Source organism: Cervus elaphus, chromosome 12, assembly GCF_910594005.1.
Source record: "Cervus elaphus chromosome 12, mCerEla1.1, whole genome shotgun sequence".
In the NCBI taxonomy this organism is placed as follows: domain Eukaryota; kingdom Metazoa; phylum Chordata; class Mammalia; order Artiodactyla; family Cervidae; genus Cervus; species Cervus elaphus.
Genome location: NC_057826.1, coordinates 26,166,790 through 26,188,954, shown reverse-complemented (window position 1 = coordinate 26,188,954; position 22,165 = coordinate 26,166,790). Strand labels below are relative to the sequence as shown.

The 22,165-nt window shown below is 35.2% G+C and overlaps 1 protein-coding gene across 4 annotated transcripts in view; it reads left to right on the top strand.

Annotated features, from left to right (window-relative positions):
- SYNE2 (spectrin repeat containing nuclear envelope protein 2) overlaps positions 1-22,165 on the top strand; it is a 315,690-nt gene that overhangs the window by 91,841 nt on the left and 201,684 nt on the right. For all 4 annotated transcript variants that reach the window (XM_043921131.1, XM_043921132.1, XM_043921130.1 and 1 more), the window contains exons 9-19: positions 964-1,064; positions 3,207-3,308; positions 5,272-5,409; positions 11,518-11,682; positions 12,238-12,350; positions 13,198-13,360; positions 14,741-14,819; positions 15,075-15,262; positions 16,853-17,017; positions 18,054-18,203; positions 19,600-19,773. In XM_043921131.1, coding sequence (XP_043777066.1) covers positions 964-1,064; positions 3,207-3,308; positions 5,272-5,409; positions 11,518-11,682; positions 12,238-12,350; positions 13,198-13,360; positions 14,741-14,819; positions 15,075-15,262; positions 16,853-17,017; positions 18,054-18,203; positions 19,600-19,773 — 1,538 coding nt within the window. The remainder of the gene's footprint in view (positions 1-963; positions 1,065-3,206; positions 3,309-5,271; positions 5,410-11,517; positions 11,683-12,237; positions 12,351-13,197; positions 13,361-14,740; positions 14,820-15,074; positions 15,263-16,852; positions 17,018-18,053; positions 18,204-19,599; positions 19,774-22,165) is intronic.

The window sequence follows — 22,165 nt, the reverse complement described above, 5'->3', positions numbered from 1 at the left end:
TTCTCCTAACTGCAAGCTCCTTGAGGGGCAAATAATGTCTTAAGGCATCTAGCATCTACTCAGGAATCTGGCATCAACTTGCTGAATGAAGGGATGAGACAGTCCCTATGAGCAAAGTCTGAGCCTTACATATCATGCTTGTGACCTGCATTTGTTAACTCTCTGTAAATATTTTTAAAATTGAGTTTAATGGAATTAATAAACATAGATTTCCTTGTCAATATCTTCACTGGTTGTTTTGACAACATAGCTAAAGACATCCCCAAATTATGTGTTCATTTTACCTATAATGTATTGCAATCTTTTCTTTTGATTTTGCAAGTTACTTAATTTATTATAGGCCTAGAGATGTTCTGCCTTTTAATTAATTTATAATATTTTAAGTGTGTGTAAATCAGCATTTTCCAAATTTATTTCACCATGGAAAATTTCAGTACAACACAAAGACTGGTCCATAGCAGGCTCTCAGTAAATGTATTTGTTCCATGAATGAATGAATAAAATCTTGTGGATGTTTTGAACAAATCTTCTCTACAGCATATACTCTGAGATTCTCTACTGTACAAGTGCAGAGACCAGAGTGTCAGGAGTGAATTCCGTTTGCTCTATATTCTTACACTCCTGGAGGAGTTTCTGCATTGTGTCACCAGTAAGAGGAAGGCTTTCCTTTTCCTTTCCACCCTCGCTGACTACTTATGTCCTCATACATACAACATGCACAGTGACTTTTTTATTATTAGGAAACCAAGGCTGTGCATGTACTCCTGCCAGGATTCAACCCAGCTCCATCTGACTCTAGATCTAAACTTTTAACTACTGCATAGTCTCGGAGCAAGGGTGAGTGTACAGAGATTGAATGATTGGTTTACTGCTTTGATTCATTTCAAGGTCATTTCAATACTGTTCTTGAATATTACAGTAAATCACACCTGTAGCTGATTGATACTGTGGTGTATTTTGCAGATGTGGATGTTGTTAATCCTGATGAAAAGTCGATCATGACCTATGTGGCACAATTTCTGCAGTATTCAAAGAAGGCACCTGGGTCTGGAGATGAAGCCCAGGTATGTCTTTATAAGTACAAACCAAGTTCATTTTTTTTTTGTACCCTACTAATGGTTTAATTTTTAGCATAGAGGCGTAATTTGCACACAGACCCTAAGTGTACAAGTTCAGTGAGCTTTGACAAATGCATACACCATATGTCATACTTTAATCATGATGTAAAACATTTCTGTTACCCAGATGTTTCATTGTGCCTCTCTTTTGTCCGTACTCCTCTACCCTAAGCAACCAGCACTCCAGTTTCTTTCACTGTAGATTAGATTTGCTTATTTTTTTTAAAGTTAAAAGCAGTAATTTATTAAACTTTGCTGAATTACCTAAGACAACATTTAGATAGGTACTATATAGGACAAATTATAGCAGGCTTTAAAAATATTTTACGACATCAGACTTTTATCTATTGTAATTTTTTTTATAGCTTGCTAAGAACCTTCACATTTATTAATTTGCCTTATGCTCACAATATTCCTATGAAGTAGGAAAGATAAGGGGAAGCTTTCAATTTTAGGAAAGGGAAAGTGAAGCCCCACATAGTCCCAGAGGTTTGTTTTTTTTTTTCCATTTATTTTTATTAGTTGGAGGCTAATTACTTTACAATATTGTAGTGGTTTTTGCCATACATTGACATGAATCAGCCCTGGATTTACATGTGTTCCCCATCCCGATCCCCCCTCCCACCTCCCTCTCCACCCGATTCCTCTGGGTCTTCCCAGTGCACCAGGCCTGAGCACTTGTCTCATGCATCCAGCCTGGGCTGGTGATATCTATTGTAATTTTTAGCAGCTTTATTGAGATACAGTTCACATACCGTAAAATTAAATCATTTAAAATGTACAATTCAGTGGTTTTAGTATGTTTACAAAGTTGTGCACGGTCATCACAGTCTAATTTTAGCATATCTCCAGTTTACCTGTTCTTTAGCTTCATATAAATGGAATCATTGTGTTCCACTCTTAATCCTTATTTGTTGAGACACTCTTGAATTTCCATCAGATTTTTACAGTTTTTTCCTTTGACTTTCAGTTAGTTACACAAAGTATTGTAGGTGGAAATTTCATAAAAATCATTGAACTGAAAATAAACAACCTGCTTCTATATGGATAAATGAGTGCTGTGAATTTGGTAAAATGTGTTTTTTTGTTTGTTTGTTTGTTTGTTTGTTTATTAGTTGGAGGCTAATTACTTCACAACATTTCAGTGGGTTTTGTCATACATTGACACGAATCAGCCAATATTATTTTTAAATGTAAACTACTTCCTCAGACATGTAAGCATGCAGTCATATTACTGCATTTTGTTTGACGAATTTAGGCCTATGTTTTCCCAACTGTTATATTTGAGGCACCAAGCCAGATTGTTGCTGACTCTGGAAGAGAGACTCAAGCTGAGACTTGAGCTTATAATGCACTTCATTTATTTCTGACCTGCTGAGGAGCTTCTTTTTTCTAATTAATTTTCTTATTAAAAACTAAAATTAAAAATTCAACTGTCCATGAAATCAGATGCAAAAATATATAGAAATACTCTTCTTAGTAGGGAGGAAAAAGTAAACGAAGGTTAAAGGAGAGTAGAAGTAAGATGAAATTTCTTTTGCTTTATCCCCTAGCAATAAACTTTGCTTCTAAATGTGTTCAAGCTTACCACCTAAACAAGAATCTAAATGCTTCTCATTTCCATAGGATAGCTTAACCAAAGGCTTTAATAGTGTTATTTGTAGCATCTTTAAATTGTTCAAGATATGTTTTGATGTCATTTATTTAGTAGATGTAAACATTTCTTGAGTTACCCATGTTTAGGTTTATTGGAAAGCAGAATTATGAAATGCCTGTTATAAATAAATAACTTAGAATAACATTCTCTAAAATTGAAGAATGATGGAAGTGAATATGCCAAAAGTTAAGAGCTTGATTGCCCTGTTCTTTTAGTACGTTGTGTTCAGATTCTGGTTTCAATCCATTTTAAAATTTAAGGTGCTACATGAGTAAGCAAAATCCTTCTTTGACACAGTGAGTCACTGGTGTGTAGTGATTACACTATTTCACTGATGTTTGAAGTTGTTAATTTTGTTGTTAAAAAAATCACAAAGTCTATTTAGGATAGACTTTTAAATGTGTGTGTGTATGGGTGTGTGTGAATTACAGGGAAAGGTGAAAGATGCCATGGTCTGGTTAGCTTTACAAGAGAAGAAGTTCCAGAAAATGCTAACGGATTCAGAAAATGAGACCTACTGTAAAACGTATGAAGTAAGTATAACTTTAAACAGCAATTTTTTTGTGGTTTACTCTTAGGGAAGAGTAGGATGTTTTTAGAACAAAAAATCTTTCAGAGCTAATTATTTAAATACCAAATTAACTCCAAGTTTTAATGCTGAGTTCTAGGGACAGAGCCTCTGGGAAGTCTTGTTAAAGTGCAGATTCTAAATCAGTAGTTCTGGGATGGGGCCTCAGACTCTGCATTTCCCACAAGCTCCCAGATGGTACTGATTCTACTGATCCTTAGAGAACTTTGAGTAGTAAGGTTTCAGTATGGAAATTGGCAAACTGATCTCTTGACCCCATCACCTGTTTTTATGAATACATTGTTATTGAATATATTATATTATAATATACATTGTATATGAGCCATGTCCATTAAAGTATTGTTTGTGGTCTCATTCTCATCACATTGTTGAATAGTAACAGCAGAGACCATGTGGCCCAAGACACAAAGCTGAAGATGTTTGCTATCTTGCATTTTACACCACACATTTTCCAATCCCTGGTCTAGAGCAGAAATATGCTTTTCAGAAAGAATTTGAAGGACGAAAAGATTAGGAAATCAGAAATGGAGCCGTCCCAGAAGTACAGTGTAGGGTTTCAGCCAGCATGTCCTTTGGGGAGTAATAAAAGCTGATATTATCACCATATATTGAACATTTGCTACGTATCAGGCACCTTGCTGACAAGCATTTTACATGTTATAACGTCTTGCAGAGTATGGTATTGTTATTTGTTTTACAGATGAAGATAAGACGTAGGAGGGCCAAGGGAGTTATCTAAAGTTACATAGGTACTGTGTGGTAGAGGTGGGATTTGAATGAAATCTAGCTTTAAAGCTGTAGGTCTCTTGGCGTCCCGATGCTTCTCCAGGGTAAGCAGTTATTCCTTGTGCCCTCTTTAAAGAGACTAACAGGAGCCAATGTGAAGGGCCCACAGGTCTATTTCTCAGAACCCAGTCTACACAGACTGTGCTCCCTACCCGCTCACCATCCTGAAAGGGATACTCTCATGGGTCTACCCAACATGAGCACCTCTAGGTCTTCATCCCCACATTGGTTAATGGAGGGAGTTGGATGAATCCAGTCCAGCCTTTCTGTGGCTGGTGTGACTTGCTGGCCTCCCCCTTCCTTTGCGTTTGGAGTCACCACTGAAGGAAGGGGTCTCCTCTGCCTTCTGTCTCAGCTGCGTGGGCTTCTTGTGCTGCTTGCCTCTGAGTTCTGGCCTTAAGGCGCTCAGTGTCCACAGGAAGGGCCTTGCTCTCTCTTTCATTTACTAAAGTACCGCAAATTCAGGTTTCCTGCATGAAAAACTATGTGAGGTTATTTTTAGAAAGAATTTAATTACCCCTCAGTTTGAACACAAAATTTAATTAGAAATATGACCAAAAATTATGGGTAATCTTTTAAATAGTATTTATGCAGTTGATGACTCAAACACCAGTGTTTCACACAAATACAAGCCAAGAAAAGATTTATTTATTAAGTTTTTGAGGGCAAAGACAAAGTATTTTCTAACGTCCATATAAAATGACTTGGGAAGAATTGACTGAAGCTCAGTAAATCATGGACACTTCAAAAACCATTTATACTTGACTGCTGTCATATAATTCCTATTTCCACTCATTCTTATTTTGTTGTGAACACATATTTAGGGAGGAGAAACTTAACATTTTTCATGGGTTATTATGATTTGTCCTCTAGAGCTGGGTGGCCTCGCTGCCTCACTCCAATAGAGGCAAAAACTGTGACTTATGTCACTATTAGAGTGCCCAGATTGTGAGGGTGCACTGAAGAAAGAAAATGGATTGGTGAGAGGATCCTAGATTTAGGGAATTTTAGTTTTATCTAAGTAAAAATTTAAATATACTCTACAGCTATAGACCTTCAAATAGCAAATTGCATTTTATAAACTGGTTTAAACATTTCAGTCTTTACTCTTCTAATTGTAGAGCCTGCTGTCCTTTTTGGAGTCATTCAACAAAGAAAAAGAATGCTTTTTGGATGTCCTGACAATAAAAAGGAATGTAGATGACCTGAATAAAGATCAGTTGCAGTTGAGAGAAGCATGGGATGGTCTCAACTACCAGGTTACTGTGTTATGTTGATTAGAACGCTTTTGTGGGGCAGCTTGTTAGTTGGATCAGAACTTTAGACTTCCATGAGGAATTCTGTAAAAGACAGGGTAGATGCTTCAACAGAAAGTTGTGAGAATGTTACTATATTTTCTCCATGATCTTGTTTGAGTAGTGGTTGATATAAATAGGAATTTATAACATTCTGTTTAGAGAAATTGCAGGTTTATCCAAAGTTTTTGTATCTGCCATCAGTTCTTGCATCTGCCATCAGTTCTTGCAATCAGAATCCTTATTCTATCAATACTGACCTGCAGCCTCCTCTCTGCTTTGGAACAGTACCATGTGTCAATATCAATAGATGCTTGAAGTGGGTAGGGACAAACCCAGAGAGAAAGTGTAGTGATAAATGTGTGTATGTGTGTCTGAATATATCTGTATGATTTCAGTCAGTTTAAATTTATTGACTCATGTGTTATGGTATATAACATATGATATAGGTGGAAGAACATGTATTATGTAGTCATCTGATATAGCATTCTGTAAATATCAGTTAGGACAAGGTAGTTGGTAGTATTCAGATTGTCTATGCCTTCACTGACATTTTGTCCAGATATTCATTCTATCAGTATCTGAGAGAGGATTATTAAAATCTGTAGAATCCTTCCTTTAATTTAGTCAAATTTTGTGTCATGTATTTTAAGACTTTGTTATTAAATATGTACATTTATGACTGTTATGTCTTCCTGAATCAACACTTTTACCACTATGAAATATTACTGTTTATCTCTGGTAAGACTATTTTTCTAGATGTCTACTTAATCTGATATCAATATGATCATTGCATTCTTCCTATGCTGACTGTATGGCACATCTTTTTCCTTCATTTATTTTCAACCTATTTGAGTCTTTATATTTAAAGGGCATCTCTTACAGATAACATATAATTGGATCTGGCTGTATTATCCACTCTGACAATATCTGCTTTTTCACTCAAGCGTTTAGACAATATTTAATGTAATTATTGATATGGTTCAGTGTAGGTTTATCACCTTATGCTTTTTTATGTTTGTGTACATGCTAAGTTGCTTCAGTCATATCCAATTCTTTGTGACCCCATGAATTGTAGCTGGTCAGGTTCCCCATCCATGCAGTTCTCTCAGCAAGAATACTGGAGTGGGTTGCCATGCCCTTTTCCAGGGTATCTTCCTGACCCAGAGATTGGACTTGTGCCTCTTACATCTCCTGCATTAGCAGGCGGGTTCTTTACCACTAACTAGTGCCACCTGGGAAGCCCTTTTTTAATGTTTATCCCCTTTGTTTTTTGGGAGGGCTTCCCTGGTGGTGGCTCAGATGGTAAAGAATATGCCTGCAATGCAGGAGACCTGGGTTCAGTCGCTTCTCCAAGATCCCCTGGAGGAGGGCATGGCAGCCCACTCCAGTATTCTTGCCTGGAGAATCCCACAGACAGGAACCTGGCGGGCTACAGTCCATGAGGTTGCAAAGGGTCGGACACAACTGAGTGACTAAGTATACACACCTCTGTTTTCGGTATCTCTATTCTTTCTTTTCTTGCCTTGTTTTAGATTGTGTTAATTTTTAACATATTAAATTCCATTTTAATTTATCTATTGGCTTTTTAACTCTACCTCATATTGTATTTTTACTGTGATTACAATATACATTATAAAATTTTTTCCATCTAAAGTTGTAACATTCTAAATTGTATAACTTCTGACAACATGTAGAAGTCTTGCAATCAAATCTCTCACTTTTTATGATTGGTTGCTTTATATATAAATATATGTATGACACACACATATGTTTTAAAGTCCCCAAGACGATGTTATAAATTTTTGTTCAAAACAGTCATGTGTTTTAAAGAAATTAAGGGAAAAATTAGTTTTTCATATTTATATAACTATTTACATTTCCATTGTTCTTTGTTCTTTCCTAGAGACTTGAGTTTCTATCTGAACTCACTTCTTCTCAGCTTGAGAACTTCTTTTAGCTTATCTTATATTGCAGGTCTTCTTTTTTTATTTTGGCTTCCTGGGTCTTTGTTGCAGTGTGCAAGCTCTTCATTGCAGCGTGCAGACTTCTCTCTAGCTGTAGTGGTTGGGGGTTCCCTTGTTGTGGTGCACAGGTGTTGCTCCATGGCATGTGGGATCTTAGTTCCCCATCCAGGGATTGAACTCATGTCTCTTGCATTGGAAGGTGGATTCTTAACCACTGGGACCACCAGCGAAGTCCTGTCTTCATTCTTTCTAAACAGTTTTGTTGAGGTATGAGTTATATGCCATAGAATCTCCTCATCTTAAATGGCTAATTGACTTTTAGTGAATTTACAGAGTTACAACAGAGATTACGCGTCACAAATACTCGTTGGCCCTGAAAAAGTTTGCCAATCTCTGCTCAAGACTTTTGACCACCAGGAGCGACAGCCTGTTTGCAGAATACATTCATCATGCCGTCTGTGAAATGTGTTAAACACTAGCTCAGTGGCTTAAAAAGAGCCACATTTTCTGAGTCCCTAATTTTGAAGGACCAGTGCAGCTCCAGAAATCTTCCCATAAAGTGGCAGTGCTCCGTGTGTTATCAATTCCTTTTCTGATCACAGCTCTGACAACTCTGATCCCTGTGAAGGGTAGGAACTCTGTTACAATCCTCAACAAGACAGGAGAGGAAGAAGATGCTGTCTGTATAGTTCAGGCTATTCCAGGCCACAGAGATCTGGCCTTATTTTGCTGCCTATGATTTGGGAAAATCACCCCAAATAATGAGAAAAATCATTAAAAGAGCTATTTTACAAGAGTAAGTGGTACAAATTGATGGTAGCTTGAAAATTCAATCCTTAGGCAGAGTGCCACTCATTTTCTTAGTGTTGCAAAATGAAACTTATTAATTTTAAAGTTATCATATGTATAACAGTCAATACCAGTTTCTGGTTCAATCAGTTGAAGACATAGATATCTCAAAGTATCTTAATAAATGGTTTCATTTTAAGCCTGCTATAGGAAATAGCCACATTATTTTGACCTGACAAGATCTTATATAAATTTTCATCCAAATTCAAAAGTAATTTCCAACACTGAGAAAGAAAGCGTGGAGCTAGTTTTCTATGTTAAGAGTGGAAGGAGAAGAATGAAAGGTAAATATCGCCTTCTATCTTTCCTCTTCCTACTGCTGCATAGAGTACAGCCACAGTTAGAAAACTCACATTTGTCTTCTTTCAAAGCATATACAGCTTTCTGATGCAGGGAATTCAACCTGGTGCTCTGCGACAACCTGGAGGGCTGGGAGGAGGGAGAGAAGTTCCAGAGGAAGGAGACATACACATACCCGTCGCAGATGCATGTGGATGTATGGCAGAAGCCCACACAACATTGTAAAGCAATTACCCCCCAATTAAAAATAAATAAAATATACAGCTTTCTTTCAATTGTGAAAAGAATACTAGCTGAGTTAGAGATATCATTCTTAGCTTATCTTTTGCTCAGTTGCTTGCCAGTTTTCTGTTTTTTGTTTATTTTTTGGGAAATGCTAATAATTATAAATCATATATATATAATAAAAGTACATCCTAGCTTCTTTATATTAAAATCCATAATAATGAGAACCTCTTTTTCATTTTTTTCCAACTGGAGGCTTCACGGTATATAATTAAAGATTTAGGATTGTAAAGCTGTCTTTTGCTACATGCGTTTTGAGAAAATGAACTTGCAAGGCAATTAATAAAATACTGCATGGCATCACTGATATGCGGAATCTTTATTTAAAAAGTCAAACTTAGAAGTTCCCTGATGGCTTACTGGTTAGGATTCTGGGCTTGCATTGCTGTGGCCTGGGTTCAATCCCTGGAAACTGAGATCTTGCAAGCTGCATGACACAGCCAAAAAAAAGAAAGTGAAAGTCGTAGAAACAGAGAGTAGAAAAGTGGTTGTCCAGGACTGAGGCGGTAGGAAATAGGGAGAAGTTGGTTAAAGAGTACTTTCAGCTATAAGATGATTCAGGTCGGAAGAGATAATGTAAAACTTGGTGACTATAGTTGTTAGCACTGTATTATATCACTGAAATTTGCTAAGGGAGTAAAACTTAAATGTTCTTGCCAAAAGAGCTATATATGTGAAATGATGAATGTTAATTAACTAGATGGTGAGACTCCTTTTACAATGTAAATGTGTATCAAATCACCATGATGTACACTTTAAGTATCTTACAGTTTTGTCAGTTATACCTCAATAATGCTAAAAAAAAAAAAAAAAAAAGCAAACCACAATGCAGAAAATTCCATGCTTCTAGTTTATGAATAGTTCCATTTGACTGCCTTAAAAGAGCCTAGCTTTGTTCTCATTTTATATCTTTGTACTTGAGTTGTGGATTTAATGGGATTTTTTTTTTATACTTGCCCTGCATATAGTGGACAACCAATAAATGTTTTTCAATGAGTTAATTATGACTTAAAGAACCCTATTCTTAAAAGGTGGTTCTATTTTTCTCCAATAAAACTTTTTATTTAAAAAAAAAAGTAACCTAATTTTTGCCTATTCTTTCCTTTTTTTTTTTTTTTGCTTTTGTGCAGCTTAACTCTAAGAATAGTGACAATTTATTAGCAGAACTGTGATAAAAGAGAGGGTACAGACTTAAAACTTATGCTTGCATCATCAGTGTGGGGTCCTCCCCAGCCCTTTGCCCTGTTATACTGCGGACCACACTCTACTGTGGGCTTCTCTGGCAGTTCAAATGGTGAAGAATCTGCCTGCAATGCAGGAGACCCAGGTTCAATCCCTGGGTCAGGAAGATCTCCTGGAGGAGGGCATGGCTACCTCCTCCAGTGCTTGCCTGGAGAATTCATGGACAGAGGAGCCTGACAGGTTATAGTTCATGGGGCTGCAAAAAGTCAGACACGACTGAGCAACATTCACTTCACTTCACCTCACTTCTTCATACTTTACTATAACCATGTACTTGTTTGTTTCCTGGACTAGGTGGGTCTGGCAGGAGCTGTGGCTGTTGTTTATCTGGTTGACTCTCAGATGTGTGGACAGTTATGCTAAACTTGCTCTTGTCTTCATGACACATGGATCTGGACAAGATCCCACTCCTATTTTTATTCACTTATTAAGGCTACAGTCCATGGGGTCGAAAAAAGTCAGACATGACTGAGCAACTGACACACACCAATTGTGTGTTTGTCTACTTTTATCCTCATACCTCCTTCCAGTCTTCTTTCTCCTTTGGCCACCATTGTGATGTGCCTAGTATGTATCTTTTCATTTATATGTTCTTTCAAAATGCAGTAATTATTTATGTAACCATATATTAAGTTGTATAAGTTGGTATTATATGTTATTCTGCTTCTTTCAGTTTTGAGCACACATGTACTTAAGCCATCTCCACATTGCCATTCATGTACATCTATCTAATTGGCTCAGTGAGTGAATGTATGAATGTGTGAGTGAGTTTTGGTGGTTCCCTAGCAGGGAAAAAATTCAGGTAGAAGGGGCAGAAAAAGCAAATACCTGAGAAGGTAATCAGGGCTTGGGGCAAAGGGTTGGCATGTGTGTGACTCACAGACGTCAGGAGTGGTGGGAAGACTGAGGAAGGGGGAGGTGGCGGGATTGAGGGGCCGGGGCTTTGGTGAAGGACAGATAATCAGGAGATGTGTTAGAGATATATAATATAAATATAATGATTGGGGCTACTGAGGAAAATAACCTATAAACCTGCTTGCTATCTGTAGGTGTAATGTCAGAGAAGACAAGGGATTATAGGATTTCAAATGATCATTCAGTACAGTAGTTTACCCCTACTGAGTGACATGCTATAACTATTTCTGATTTCCTTCTTGTAACTGATTATGGGTTGATCAAAACATTTGTTTTGATTGTACCCTCTTCTGAAGCTTTTGAACAAATTATCTTCTCGATCAGCAGCTAGCCCATGATACTTAGAAATATACCCATTAATCAGTATTTCCTTGACTAACATATCAGAATTGAAGTACTGTGTTTAAAGGCTTGTTTTAAAAGAATTCTTTAGAGGATTAAGCATACTGTATGTGAACAAATAAACTAGAAAAGTGTCAACTAAAGAACATCTTTTCTTTTTTTTTTTTTTCAGATTAATGTGTGGCAAACAGAGTTGAATCGTGTCTTGCCCTCACCCCTTTTTCAAATAGAAACTTGGCTCCAGGAGGTAGAGAAGCTTATAAATGAAGATTTGTCAGTCTCCCAGGATTACAATGAAGCCATGGCTCTAACGCAAGAGAAAATTACTTTATTCCAGGTTGGCAAAGAAAAAAGAAACAGGGAAAAATCTATATTTTGTTAGAACTGTTCTTAAGGAAAACTTTTCTCCTAGAAGAAAGAGAAGGAAATACAGTGGGTATTTGAGGATGGTTTAGATGATTTCCCTGGAGATTTTTGGGACCCAAAACGATCTGTCCAGTAAGTTCTAAAGCAACTGTAAAGTCTGGCCAAAAAGGAGAGGGGAGACTGTTTTAAAACATGGGAGATTGGGTTCTCACTAAAATGATATGAAAGAATTTAATAAGTGAGATTTATAGCATTTGAGCCCACAATTGAATGGAAAATACATCTGAAAACAAAAGATTTTGATAATGCTTTTGCCAGAGAAACCACAGTCTGCCTCTCTGTAAAATGTTCTAGTTTAAAACATCTGTGATGGAAATATTTACTCACAACATTTTAGTTGAAAATATAAGGGCTTTATGATTTTAAAAAAGATGCAATGTGTGCACAGAGCAAATGAGATTAACAAACCCTTGGTTACAGAGTTTGACAATAAATGTGGTTCATGTCATACTAAATTTCTTTTCAGAGTCTGATGGATAAATTTGACTTCCATTTGAATACTCTCCTGGCATTTGAAAATAGAGATGAAAACCATTTGCCTTTGGTACCCCCTGAAAAATTGGAGGAAATGAAAAGACGGTTTGTACCACCATCCTTCCACAACTGCTGACATCTTCATGTGTGAACACTAACATGGTGCTACAGGCAGCAGGAAATACAGATTTGTAGATAATTTTTGACAATTAGTCTTTAGCTCTTGATAACAATTCCTTCGTGTTTTATGTAACAGTAACATAATATCATGCTGACATACTTCCTCTTTTATTTCCTGGGAGGATATGGTGGTAGAAAAAGTTGTGGAGTTAGAGGCAGAAACTGAGCTCTTTATCTTGGTTTTGGCCAAGTTATTATGTCTTTCTGCACATTTTCTCATTTGTAAATATAGAGTAATGGTACTCACTCTGTTCATGTCTCACAAGGAATACTAGATGAAATGGGAGGAAGTATATGAGAGCACTTAATAAGCTCCAAAAACTATAAAGATTATTTAGTTGGTGTTCGTCCACATCGTCTTCTCTTTTCTCATTATTCAAAGAGTGATATTAAGAGGGTATTAGCTTTAATAATGAAAGCTGTTAATATGTAAATGTGGAAATTATAGTTGTATTCTTATATGGAAGTTTTCAAATTCAGTAAAATGTTTTAGAGATTAACATTTTATCTTAGAATTTCTCAATAGGGGAATAATTTCTGCAGAACATAATTCTGTTAGGTATTTTTATCTTAGAAATAGCTGGTTTATATCTCATCACAATGTTTGTTTTACTTTAAAAAAAAAAAAGAGGTGAGGATGCATCTGAGTTCCATGTGATTAAAAGAAAATGTTAAAGCCCCAATATTTTTTAAAATGCCAAACATTTTTCACATTTGGCCAGTCAAATTTAATTTAATTTAATTTAATTCTAAAACCTGCACTATCTTCCAGAATCAACAACATTTCGGGGGAAAAAGTCATTCCATGCCTAGAATTTCATTACTATGAGTGCTTAGTTCTTGGTTTGCTAGAGGAAGTGAAATCAAAATTGCTTGTTTGGAACATCAAATACGGGAGCAAAGAATCTGTGGAATTATTGCTGGAAGACTGGCATGTAAGCTACTTTATTTCATGTCTTAGACAACTGTTCTCCATGATCCTGGGTTTGCATGTTTCCTGAACACAATGTCCCTTAACTTTTCAGGTTTTGAGATGAGTTTTCTTGGTAGCTTTCGGTAGCTTAAATATTACCCAGAGAAAAAGATTATAGGTAGTCAAATAACAGACATCGAGAAGAGTAAGAAGGAGAAAATAACATTATTTAGCACAACAGAGGAAACTGAGTTAACCAGACTAAGTTACATAATAAAGAAAGTTTCAATGTTACTTCCTTTAAAAAAATTCCTATCTCCACCTACTGGATATCTTGCTTAATATCTTTCCCCACTCTGATATATGGTTCTATTCAAAAATTAAATTTTTCTTAGAACATTTTAATCTTAGCCTTTCAAGTTTTTAGAGTGGGCAAAACAGTATATTCTGTCTTGGAAGTTTTTCTGGGGGAGAGGTTTAGCTCTTATAATTTATAGGAAAAATTTTTGCAAATGATTTAAATATATGTGTTTATATGGTAAATTAAAGCTAAAGCATCCTAGCAATGTCATTTCTATAGTTAGGCCTTATTATCCTTCTTCCTGTATCTCTGTTTTTATTTTTTGACCATGTTGTGTGGCTTGCAGTGTCTTAGTTCTCCAACCAGGTATTGATCCTGGGGCCACGGCAGTGAAAGTGCCGCATCCTAAGCACTGGACCTCCAGTGCATTCCCTGTTTCTCCGTTTTTGGGATGAGGGCCAAAAATCTAAGATTGTAAACTTCAGTGCAAAAATTGGAAAAACATGATGAGGAAATATTTATTTACAGTTTATGATTTAAACACTGTACATTCATGAATAGGAATCATCATTCTAAATTAGATTTTGAATATTTTAACTTCTTTTTCCTACTTTGATTCTTCATTTTTCCATTTAAATAATCATACCATTGGCACATAGGTGTATAATAAATGAGTTTTTAATTGTCTGTTCTCCCATGGAAGATTTTGCTTGCTTAAGACACATAATAACTTGGTTAAAGGTATTTCTCAAGGGTCTTTGTGTGATAGATGATAGATTGTATCTATTTATACCATGCTCAACATACCTAATAAAAATTATTCAATATTAATAAAGACATGAGAAAAACCAAGGTAAAACTGTGTCACTACATTAAGATAAACTTTGTCAGGTCTCATACTTGTATATTGCTAATACTCATATGTATGTTTCTTTGACCTTAACTATCTTTCTTCATGAACTACTTAACCCAAATATGTAGTATTAATTACTGTAAAGAAATTTTGGTGCCTAAGCTCTTCATCGTTTATGTCTCTGTCTGGATTTCTTGACACATTAAAAAAAAGTTGTCAATATGTTTTATTTTTATTTTTCCCCCCAGAAATTTATTGAAGAAAAAGAGTTCCTAGCTCAACTTGAAACTTCATTTCAAAAATGTGAAGAAATTCATAACAACTTGGGTAAAGCTATATTTCCTTTTTGATGGAATGACCATCACTTAAAAATAACATTTCATTTGTTTCACTTTCCTTATGTATCTGGATGCTTTAGGAATTGGTTGTACATAAATGTATGTTTTGGAAGATTCTTGCCTTCACTTTTAATCCTGTTAGTGTCCACTGTCAATTAGTATGTGAATATTTTTCTTAGCAGTATTATTTTCTTAATAAAAAACTGTTTTTTTAAATTGCTGTCCTGTTTTGTTAACATTATAGCTGGAGAATATCCAAATATTAGTAAACAATATACGATGGTGAAATATCATCTTTCCATGTATAGAGAAAATATACTTAATGTGAAGTCCACTCTACAAAAAGTTCTGGCATGTTGGGCTACTTATGTAGAAAACCTTCGTTTACTAAAGGCTTGTTTTGAGGAGACAAAGAAGGAACAGATGAAAGAGGTATTTTCAGTCTTATGGCATTTGCTTAATTTTAATTTTTTTTTTTTTCATTTTGTTTGGATAGCCTCATTTTCAATCCAAAAACAAGAGACCAGGAATGAGTAAACAATTGTTGGAAAAATTCTCCAAAGTATTGGAAAGCGTTTAGGTTCTTTCTCCTATAATAGCTAAATGGAATTTTCCTCCTCATTGTAGGCTTTATATACACACACAGAATTTTATTGAGGTATAATTTACATACACAGTATAGCATTTGGAAGATATATTGCTAAATTCCTTGGAAAGGAAATAAAAGACATGGAGTACTGGATAGCTTATGCTGCTGCTGCTAAGTCACTTCAGTCGTGCCCGACTCTGTGCGACCCCATAGACGGCAGCCCACCAGGCTCCCCCGTCCCTGGGATTCTCCAGGCAAGAACACTGGAGTGGGTTGCCATTTCCTTCTAATGCATGAAAATGAAAAGTGAAAGTGAACTCGCTCAGTCGTGTCCGACTCTTCGCGACCCCATGGACTGCAGCCTACCAGGCTCCTCCGTCCATGGGATTTTCCAGGCAAGAGTACTGGAGTGGGTTGCCATTGCCTTCTCCGATGCATTTAAAATAAATTAATAAATTAGAAAGTTTTCTTTACATTTGGGTGAGTACCTTTCAGTTTTAAAACCTTTCTTACTTTCTAGAGTAGGAAAAACAGAATACTTCAGATTTATATGGAGAAGTGTGAAAGAAATTTTGGTATAATTATTGTTTTTATTTGCCATTGTGTAATAACCTGTTTTATGATTTTTCTTTGAGGTAGTTTTCTTTCTTTCATTTGCTTTCTTCTATTGCAAATAAATGTAGACAACCTCTCAGATTAAGCATTTTCCATATAAAAGCTAAAGATACTCAATAAAAAACAGGCTGTTCGTATGAAAGTAAAATTTCTAATAAGTGTATGAGTGCAAAAAAAATATTCGAGTGAGTCATTACTTCTCCCTATAGCCTATATTGATACCCAAAATTCGAATCTTTGGCTTTCAACTGGTCTTCTGTCTTTTAAAGGTCTTTTAATAAGATTCACATTTCTTTGAAAAAATAAGACTTTAAGCCTTGCAATTTCCAAACTCTGTGCTGAGATGCCCTGAGCTACCAAAGAGAACACTTGGGTAAATTTAAAATTTGAGGGAGAAAAGCAACATCTGTCTGTTGAATAGCACACAAATTGCCACTAAGCTGTTTGGACCTGACTAGTTAGGAATGAGAAGTGTTAGGTACTTTTTCTAGCTTAGGGAATCCTTGAAAAAATTCCTGAGACATTAAGGCGGCCATGAACTGAAAAGATTTGAAACCTTTGCTATAAGCCTGTCAGCTGCTTAGAAAAATAGAACATCACATGTTTCCTAAAAGTCCAGGATCAAGAATGATGACAGACAGCTAGCGGCTGCCAATTAGTGATCAAGGATGAAGAGGTAGCCCAACAGGGAGGGTAAGAATTTGCAGAACCTTCACACTTACTTTTGCTCGCAATCAAGCTCAGTGAAGATCTTTTATAAGTAATAGAAAGACAAATATTATGTCATTAAAATATTGCATTGTTTATATGTTATATAGGTTCCCTTTGAGACACTCTCCCAGTGGAATCTACAACATACTACTTTAAATGAAGTGGGAAATTTCTTATTTCAAGTCAGTAATGATGAGGTTGGGTCATCTATTTCTAAAGAACTGAGGAGGCTGAATAAAAGATGGAGAAAGCTTATTACAAAACCTCAGCATGTAAGTTTTTTTTTTTTTTCGGTAACAGATTCTTTGAGGTATAATTCACATGCATACAATTCACTCATTTAGTGTGAATTCCTCAGTGGTTTTCAGTATATTTAATGTTGTGCAAGTCATCACCATAATCAATTTTAGAGCATTTTCATCACCTCATAAAGAAACTTTGTACCCATTAGCAATCACTTCTCATTTTCTCCCAATGTCCCCAGCTTTAAAAATTGTCCTATTCTGATTATTTCACATAAATGGAGTCATAAAATATGTAGTCTTTTGTTTCTGGCTTTTTTTCACTTAGTGTAATGTTTTCAAAGTTCATTCATTTTGTAGTATGTATTAGTACTTCATTCATTTTTACCAGCAAAGCATAATCTGTTGTATGGATATACCACATTGTATTTATTTATTGATCAGTTGTTGAACATTTGACTTCTTTCCACTTTTTTGACTCTTATGAATAATGCAGATATAACCATTCATGTTCAGATATTTGTATGGACATTCAACATAGATTTTTAGTTGAAATTTATTTACCATTAAAGAGTAACATAAGCATTTTTGCCTGTTAGATTTAAAAGTTCTTGAGAACATACAGCAAATTTTATCTTTATATTTAATATTTGTTGTAGTTGTTTAGTTCTAAGTCATGTCTGACTCTTTTGTGACTTCCTGGACTATAGCCCGCCAGGCTCCTCTGTCCAGGGGATTTCCCAGGCAAGAATACTGGAGTGAGTTGCCATTTCCTTCTCCAGGGGATCTTCCCAACCCAGGGATGGAACCCATGTCTCCTTCATTGGCAGGCAGATTCTTTACCACCAGGCTACCAGGGAAACCCTATATTAAGTATAGTGCTTCATAAAAACACACATAATTTTTGAACTTAAATTATTAAATTATTCTCTTATTCTTAATAATTTGAGACTGAGGTGTTATATGGGAAATTTAAAAAATTAAATATGTCTCCTTATTGTTTTTAATCATATATCTTAGAATAAAAGATATAAATATTACATTTCATGACATTAATTTTTTATAGGAAGCGAACCTGCCACTTATGAAATTACAAGATGAGCCCTTTCTTGACAATTCTGGAAATATTCAGCTATCCAAAGAAGAAAACCTAACTATTGGTTTTTCAACAGATACGTCAAGCGAACTTCCTGAAAACCACAATCAGAATATTATGGTAAATAGTCATATTTTATGTAGTTCATTTGTATTGATATATGGAAATAATTTAACTTTGCTGTTTTTTTCTTTGGAAAATAACCCATATTGTTGAAACAGATAAGTAAGATTATTAGATAACACTTAAAGTATGGTCATTGTTCAGTAACATGCCTAAGTGGTGCCCTCACGCAGTGGTCATCAGTGCCTAAACAGTAGCCATAAGCCTATAGCTTTTATGGCTGTAGGCTTATGGATTAAAATAAATAAAAAATTTGAAAGGAAATAGTAAATAAAAGCCCTGTGCCTCTAACTCACTGAAGAGTTTGCAGACACACGGAAGCAGTCATGACTTCTGAGCTGTGGAAGTGGAGTTGCTATTTTCTTCAGATTACTTCTGACTAGTACTCAGTTGTCCAGCTTTAGGCTAGCCTCTGGCCTGTCTTGCATCCTTTCTGTAAAATGGGGGGAAGTAAAATCTTTATTTCGTGCTTTGTTGTGTAATTCAAAGGATGACGTTAGGTTATAGAGAAGAATATGGAAAAGAAACAACAACAAATCATACACATGTGTGGTGTAGCACCTATGATTTTGGAAATATGCCCCCTTCAGAATAACTTATACAACTTTAAAGAAAATAATGTTTATCTGGCTTTTGCCAGTTGCCATGATGGAGTGCTTTTTTTCCCATCATTAGGAGACCTAATCATGGAATATTTTGAATCTGTGCACTGTGCTCTTCAAATAGAAAAATATAGACTATTTTTCTCATACATTTAAAATATGATCTGATTAAAAACAGCTTTAAGAATGTGTCTGTCATGTAAAGCTGTAGCATATCAAGTTATAGGATACTGAGAGATTATTAATGTGAAAAGGCTTAATTTTGTTGAAATTTGATTCTGATGTTTCACAACTACTGTTACCAATGGTATTTAATTAAATTGTATACCAGTTTTAGAAATGTGTTTATAGAGTCAATACTATAATTTTCTAAGCTCTAATCTTTGCTGTAAAATGGAAATAATAGTAACTAACTGATAGGAATGATATCCTTAAGACAATTTTTGTGAATAAATCTCTTAATTTTTAAAGTATTTATACTGTCATAATGTATCATCATCATGTCCAAAAAGTAGATCTTAAATCATTAAAATATGTTGATTTAGCATTCTCAGGGGAAAAAAAGCGATATAATGTATTTATTTTTATTTTTTTGGCATAAAAGTTCAGTATGCATTTTAACTAACTTTTATAAAGATGCTATTAAAACATTGAGGTTTAAAAAGCAGCCATTGTTTTTGAGATTTTCATTGTTCAATTAATTTGCTACAGAGATATAACTTTTTAAAATGATAATTATTTTATAATATAAATGTTACCATTTTCTTGAGTGATAATTTTGAATGTTGTAGGCCAGGGAAGAACATGAAAAAGAAAATGAAGACTTTTCAGGGCCACTGAAAGTGGCTAAAGAGGTTGAAAGGCTCATTGGACAAGTGGAAACCTGGGAGGCGGAAACCACGTCAGTTTTGGATCTTCTGAGACAGCAGGATGATGTAGAGACCTCAGTGGAAGAAACCTTGCAGGTATGAGTGTAACAGCATTAACAAGACAGCTTTTGTGGCTGTAGGGTTATGTATTAAGATAAAAAGTTTTAAAGGAAATAGTCAATAAAACCACTGTTTGAACTTTCTTTGTGGGTTTTTTTAAAAAAAATGACATGGAATCTCAACCCTGGATCATATGCTGTGATTTTCCTGAGGACAGAGGAGAAAGTTGAAGACTGATAGGGAGTTTAAATTCTTGAACTGATTTTCCCAGCTCCAGAGTGGAGATTAAAATATTCTCTTTCATCAGAGGGCAATGAGATGAGTGAGTGAGTTCAGTCTTCCTATAGCTCAGTGTATTGTGAATATAAGAGATGATGTAATCTACTCTTGGAAAGCTCAACCCCTGTGGAAGCCACTTTCCTTTCTTACCTGATGCAGGGAGGGGGCTGCCTGTTGTTAAAACTCTGTTCTTTTTTCTCAGGCAGTTGACTCATTGAAAAGCAATGAGGCAAGAGTGTATTTTAGTATCACTCAGTTCTCCTTGGAAAGAAGTTACAATTGAGGTTTTACTGAGTTCCAGCTCAGCTATAAAATTTATAAAGCATGTCATAAATTACAGCAAGATGGAAAGTTCTAGAAATAAAGAATTATTTGTATAATTCTTTTGAATTTTGAAATTCTTTTCTACATTTTGAAATGGTGTGTGTGAATAATTTTGTGTTTTCATTGTTTGTAAGAGTAATACCTCTACTTGCTTTGAAAATATTATATGAACTTACCTGTGCTATCTGCTGGTGCTTTTCTAATTTTATTTGTTTATTTATGTTTGTAACTGAAATTTCTTTTAGTGTAATAAATAAGTGAGAAATTCAGTATTTTTAAAATATTGAATTTTTTAAAAATGCAAAAGTGTTAAACAGTGAAAACACAAACATGCTGGAATATACTTCTGATAAGAGGAAGTTAAGTAGAACGTATGGTTGCTGGGAGGAAGGAGCAGGGGGAAGGGATACTTAGGGAGTTTGGGATGGACAGGTATACACTGCTATATTTATAATAACCACCAAGAACCTACTATATGGAACAGGGAACTCTGCTCAGTATTATATGCCTTAAATGGGAGGGGAGTCGGGGCGGGGGGGGCGGAGAATGGATACATGCTTATGTTTGTCCCTTTGCTGGCCACCTGAAACTCACAACATTGTTAATCGGCTATACTCCAGTACAAAATAAAAAGTTTGATGAAACAAAAAAAATGAAAAAAAGTAAATCTTTATTGTATCAAGATATATTGTTAAGTAAGAAATACAAGTTGCTGAATAGTATGGGTAATGTGATACTTTTAGTGTTTTTAAAAACAGTTGCTTTTTGAACTTTATACTTTTAAATCTATAGAAAAATGTCTGTGAGCCTTCCTCTTAGTATGTTTCCTGGTACACAGTAGATATAGAGTACATACTTTTTAAATGAATATGCAAATGATTGATTAAATGACAAGGGAGGGATTGGGAAGAAGAAAAACTTTTTCTTCATGTGCTGTACTTCTATTCTTGTTTAAGTTTTTTACAGGAACTTTTGTTACTTTTATAATTAAAAATAGAAAAAAATTGAAATTACAAATCAATGTGCTAATTTCAGAACAATTAAATAACACATAAAAGTATAAAGTGAAAGTGTTAGTCACTCAGTCATGTCTGACTCTTTGTGATTCCCCTTGACTGTAGCCCAGCAGGCCCCTCTGTCCAAGGAATTTTCCAGGCAAGAATACTGGAGTGGGTTGCCATTCCCTTATGCAGGGAGTCTTTCTGACCCAGGGGTCGTACCCAGGTCTCCTGCATTGCAGGCAGATTTTTTTACCATCTGAGCCACCAGGGAAGCCCCTAAAAGTGTAAAGAGGAAAATAAAACTCACCACAGTTCCTCTGCACTGTGATAAATAAGATCAACATCTTCATAGTTGGTATCACACAACATAATTTCTATTTTATTATACCTATGCCACCTCTGAGTTGTAATTTGAAATTTTGTTATTTTGATAACTGAAAAGTGGTGCCCCATTATTTTAATTTGTAACTTATTTGATTACGTGTACGTTTGAACTGTCTTTCATATATTTGTTAGCCATTTGTTTCCATGAATTATGTCTTTGCATTTTCTGAATTTTCTTTGGGATCTTAGTATTTTTCTTATTGAATTTATAAGCTCTCTGAATCATGACTCATTTTCATTTGTATGGCAAATATATTTACCAAGTTATTAACTTTTAAGTTATTTTATTTCACATACAAAATTTTTGTGTTTTTATAGTCATTTCTGCCTTTAAAGATCCTCCAAATCCAGGGAGCAGATCAGTTTTCATGGATAATTTCTTCTTTTTCTAGTTTTCATGTTTTATATATAATTTTCTAATTCATCTGAAATTTATTTTT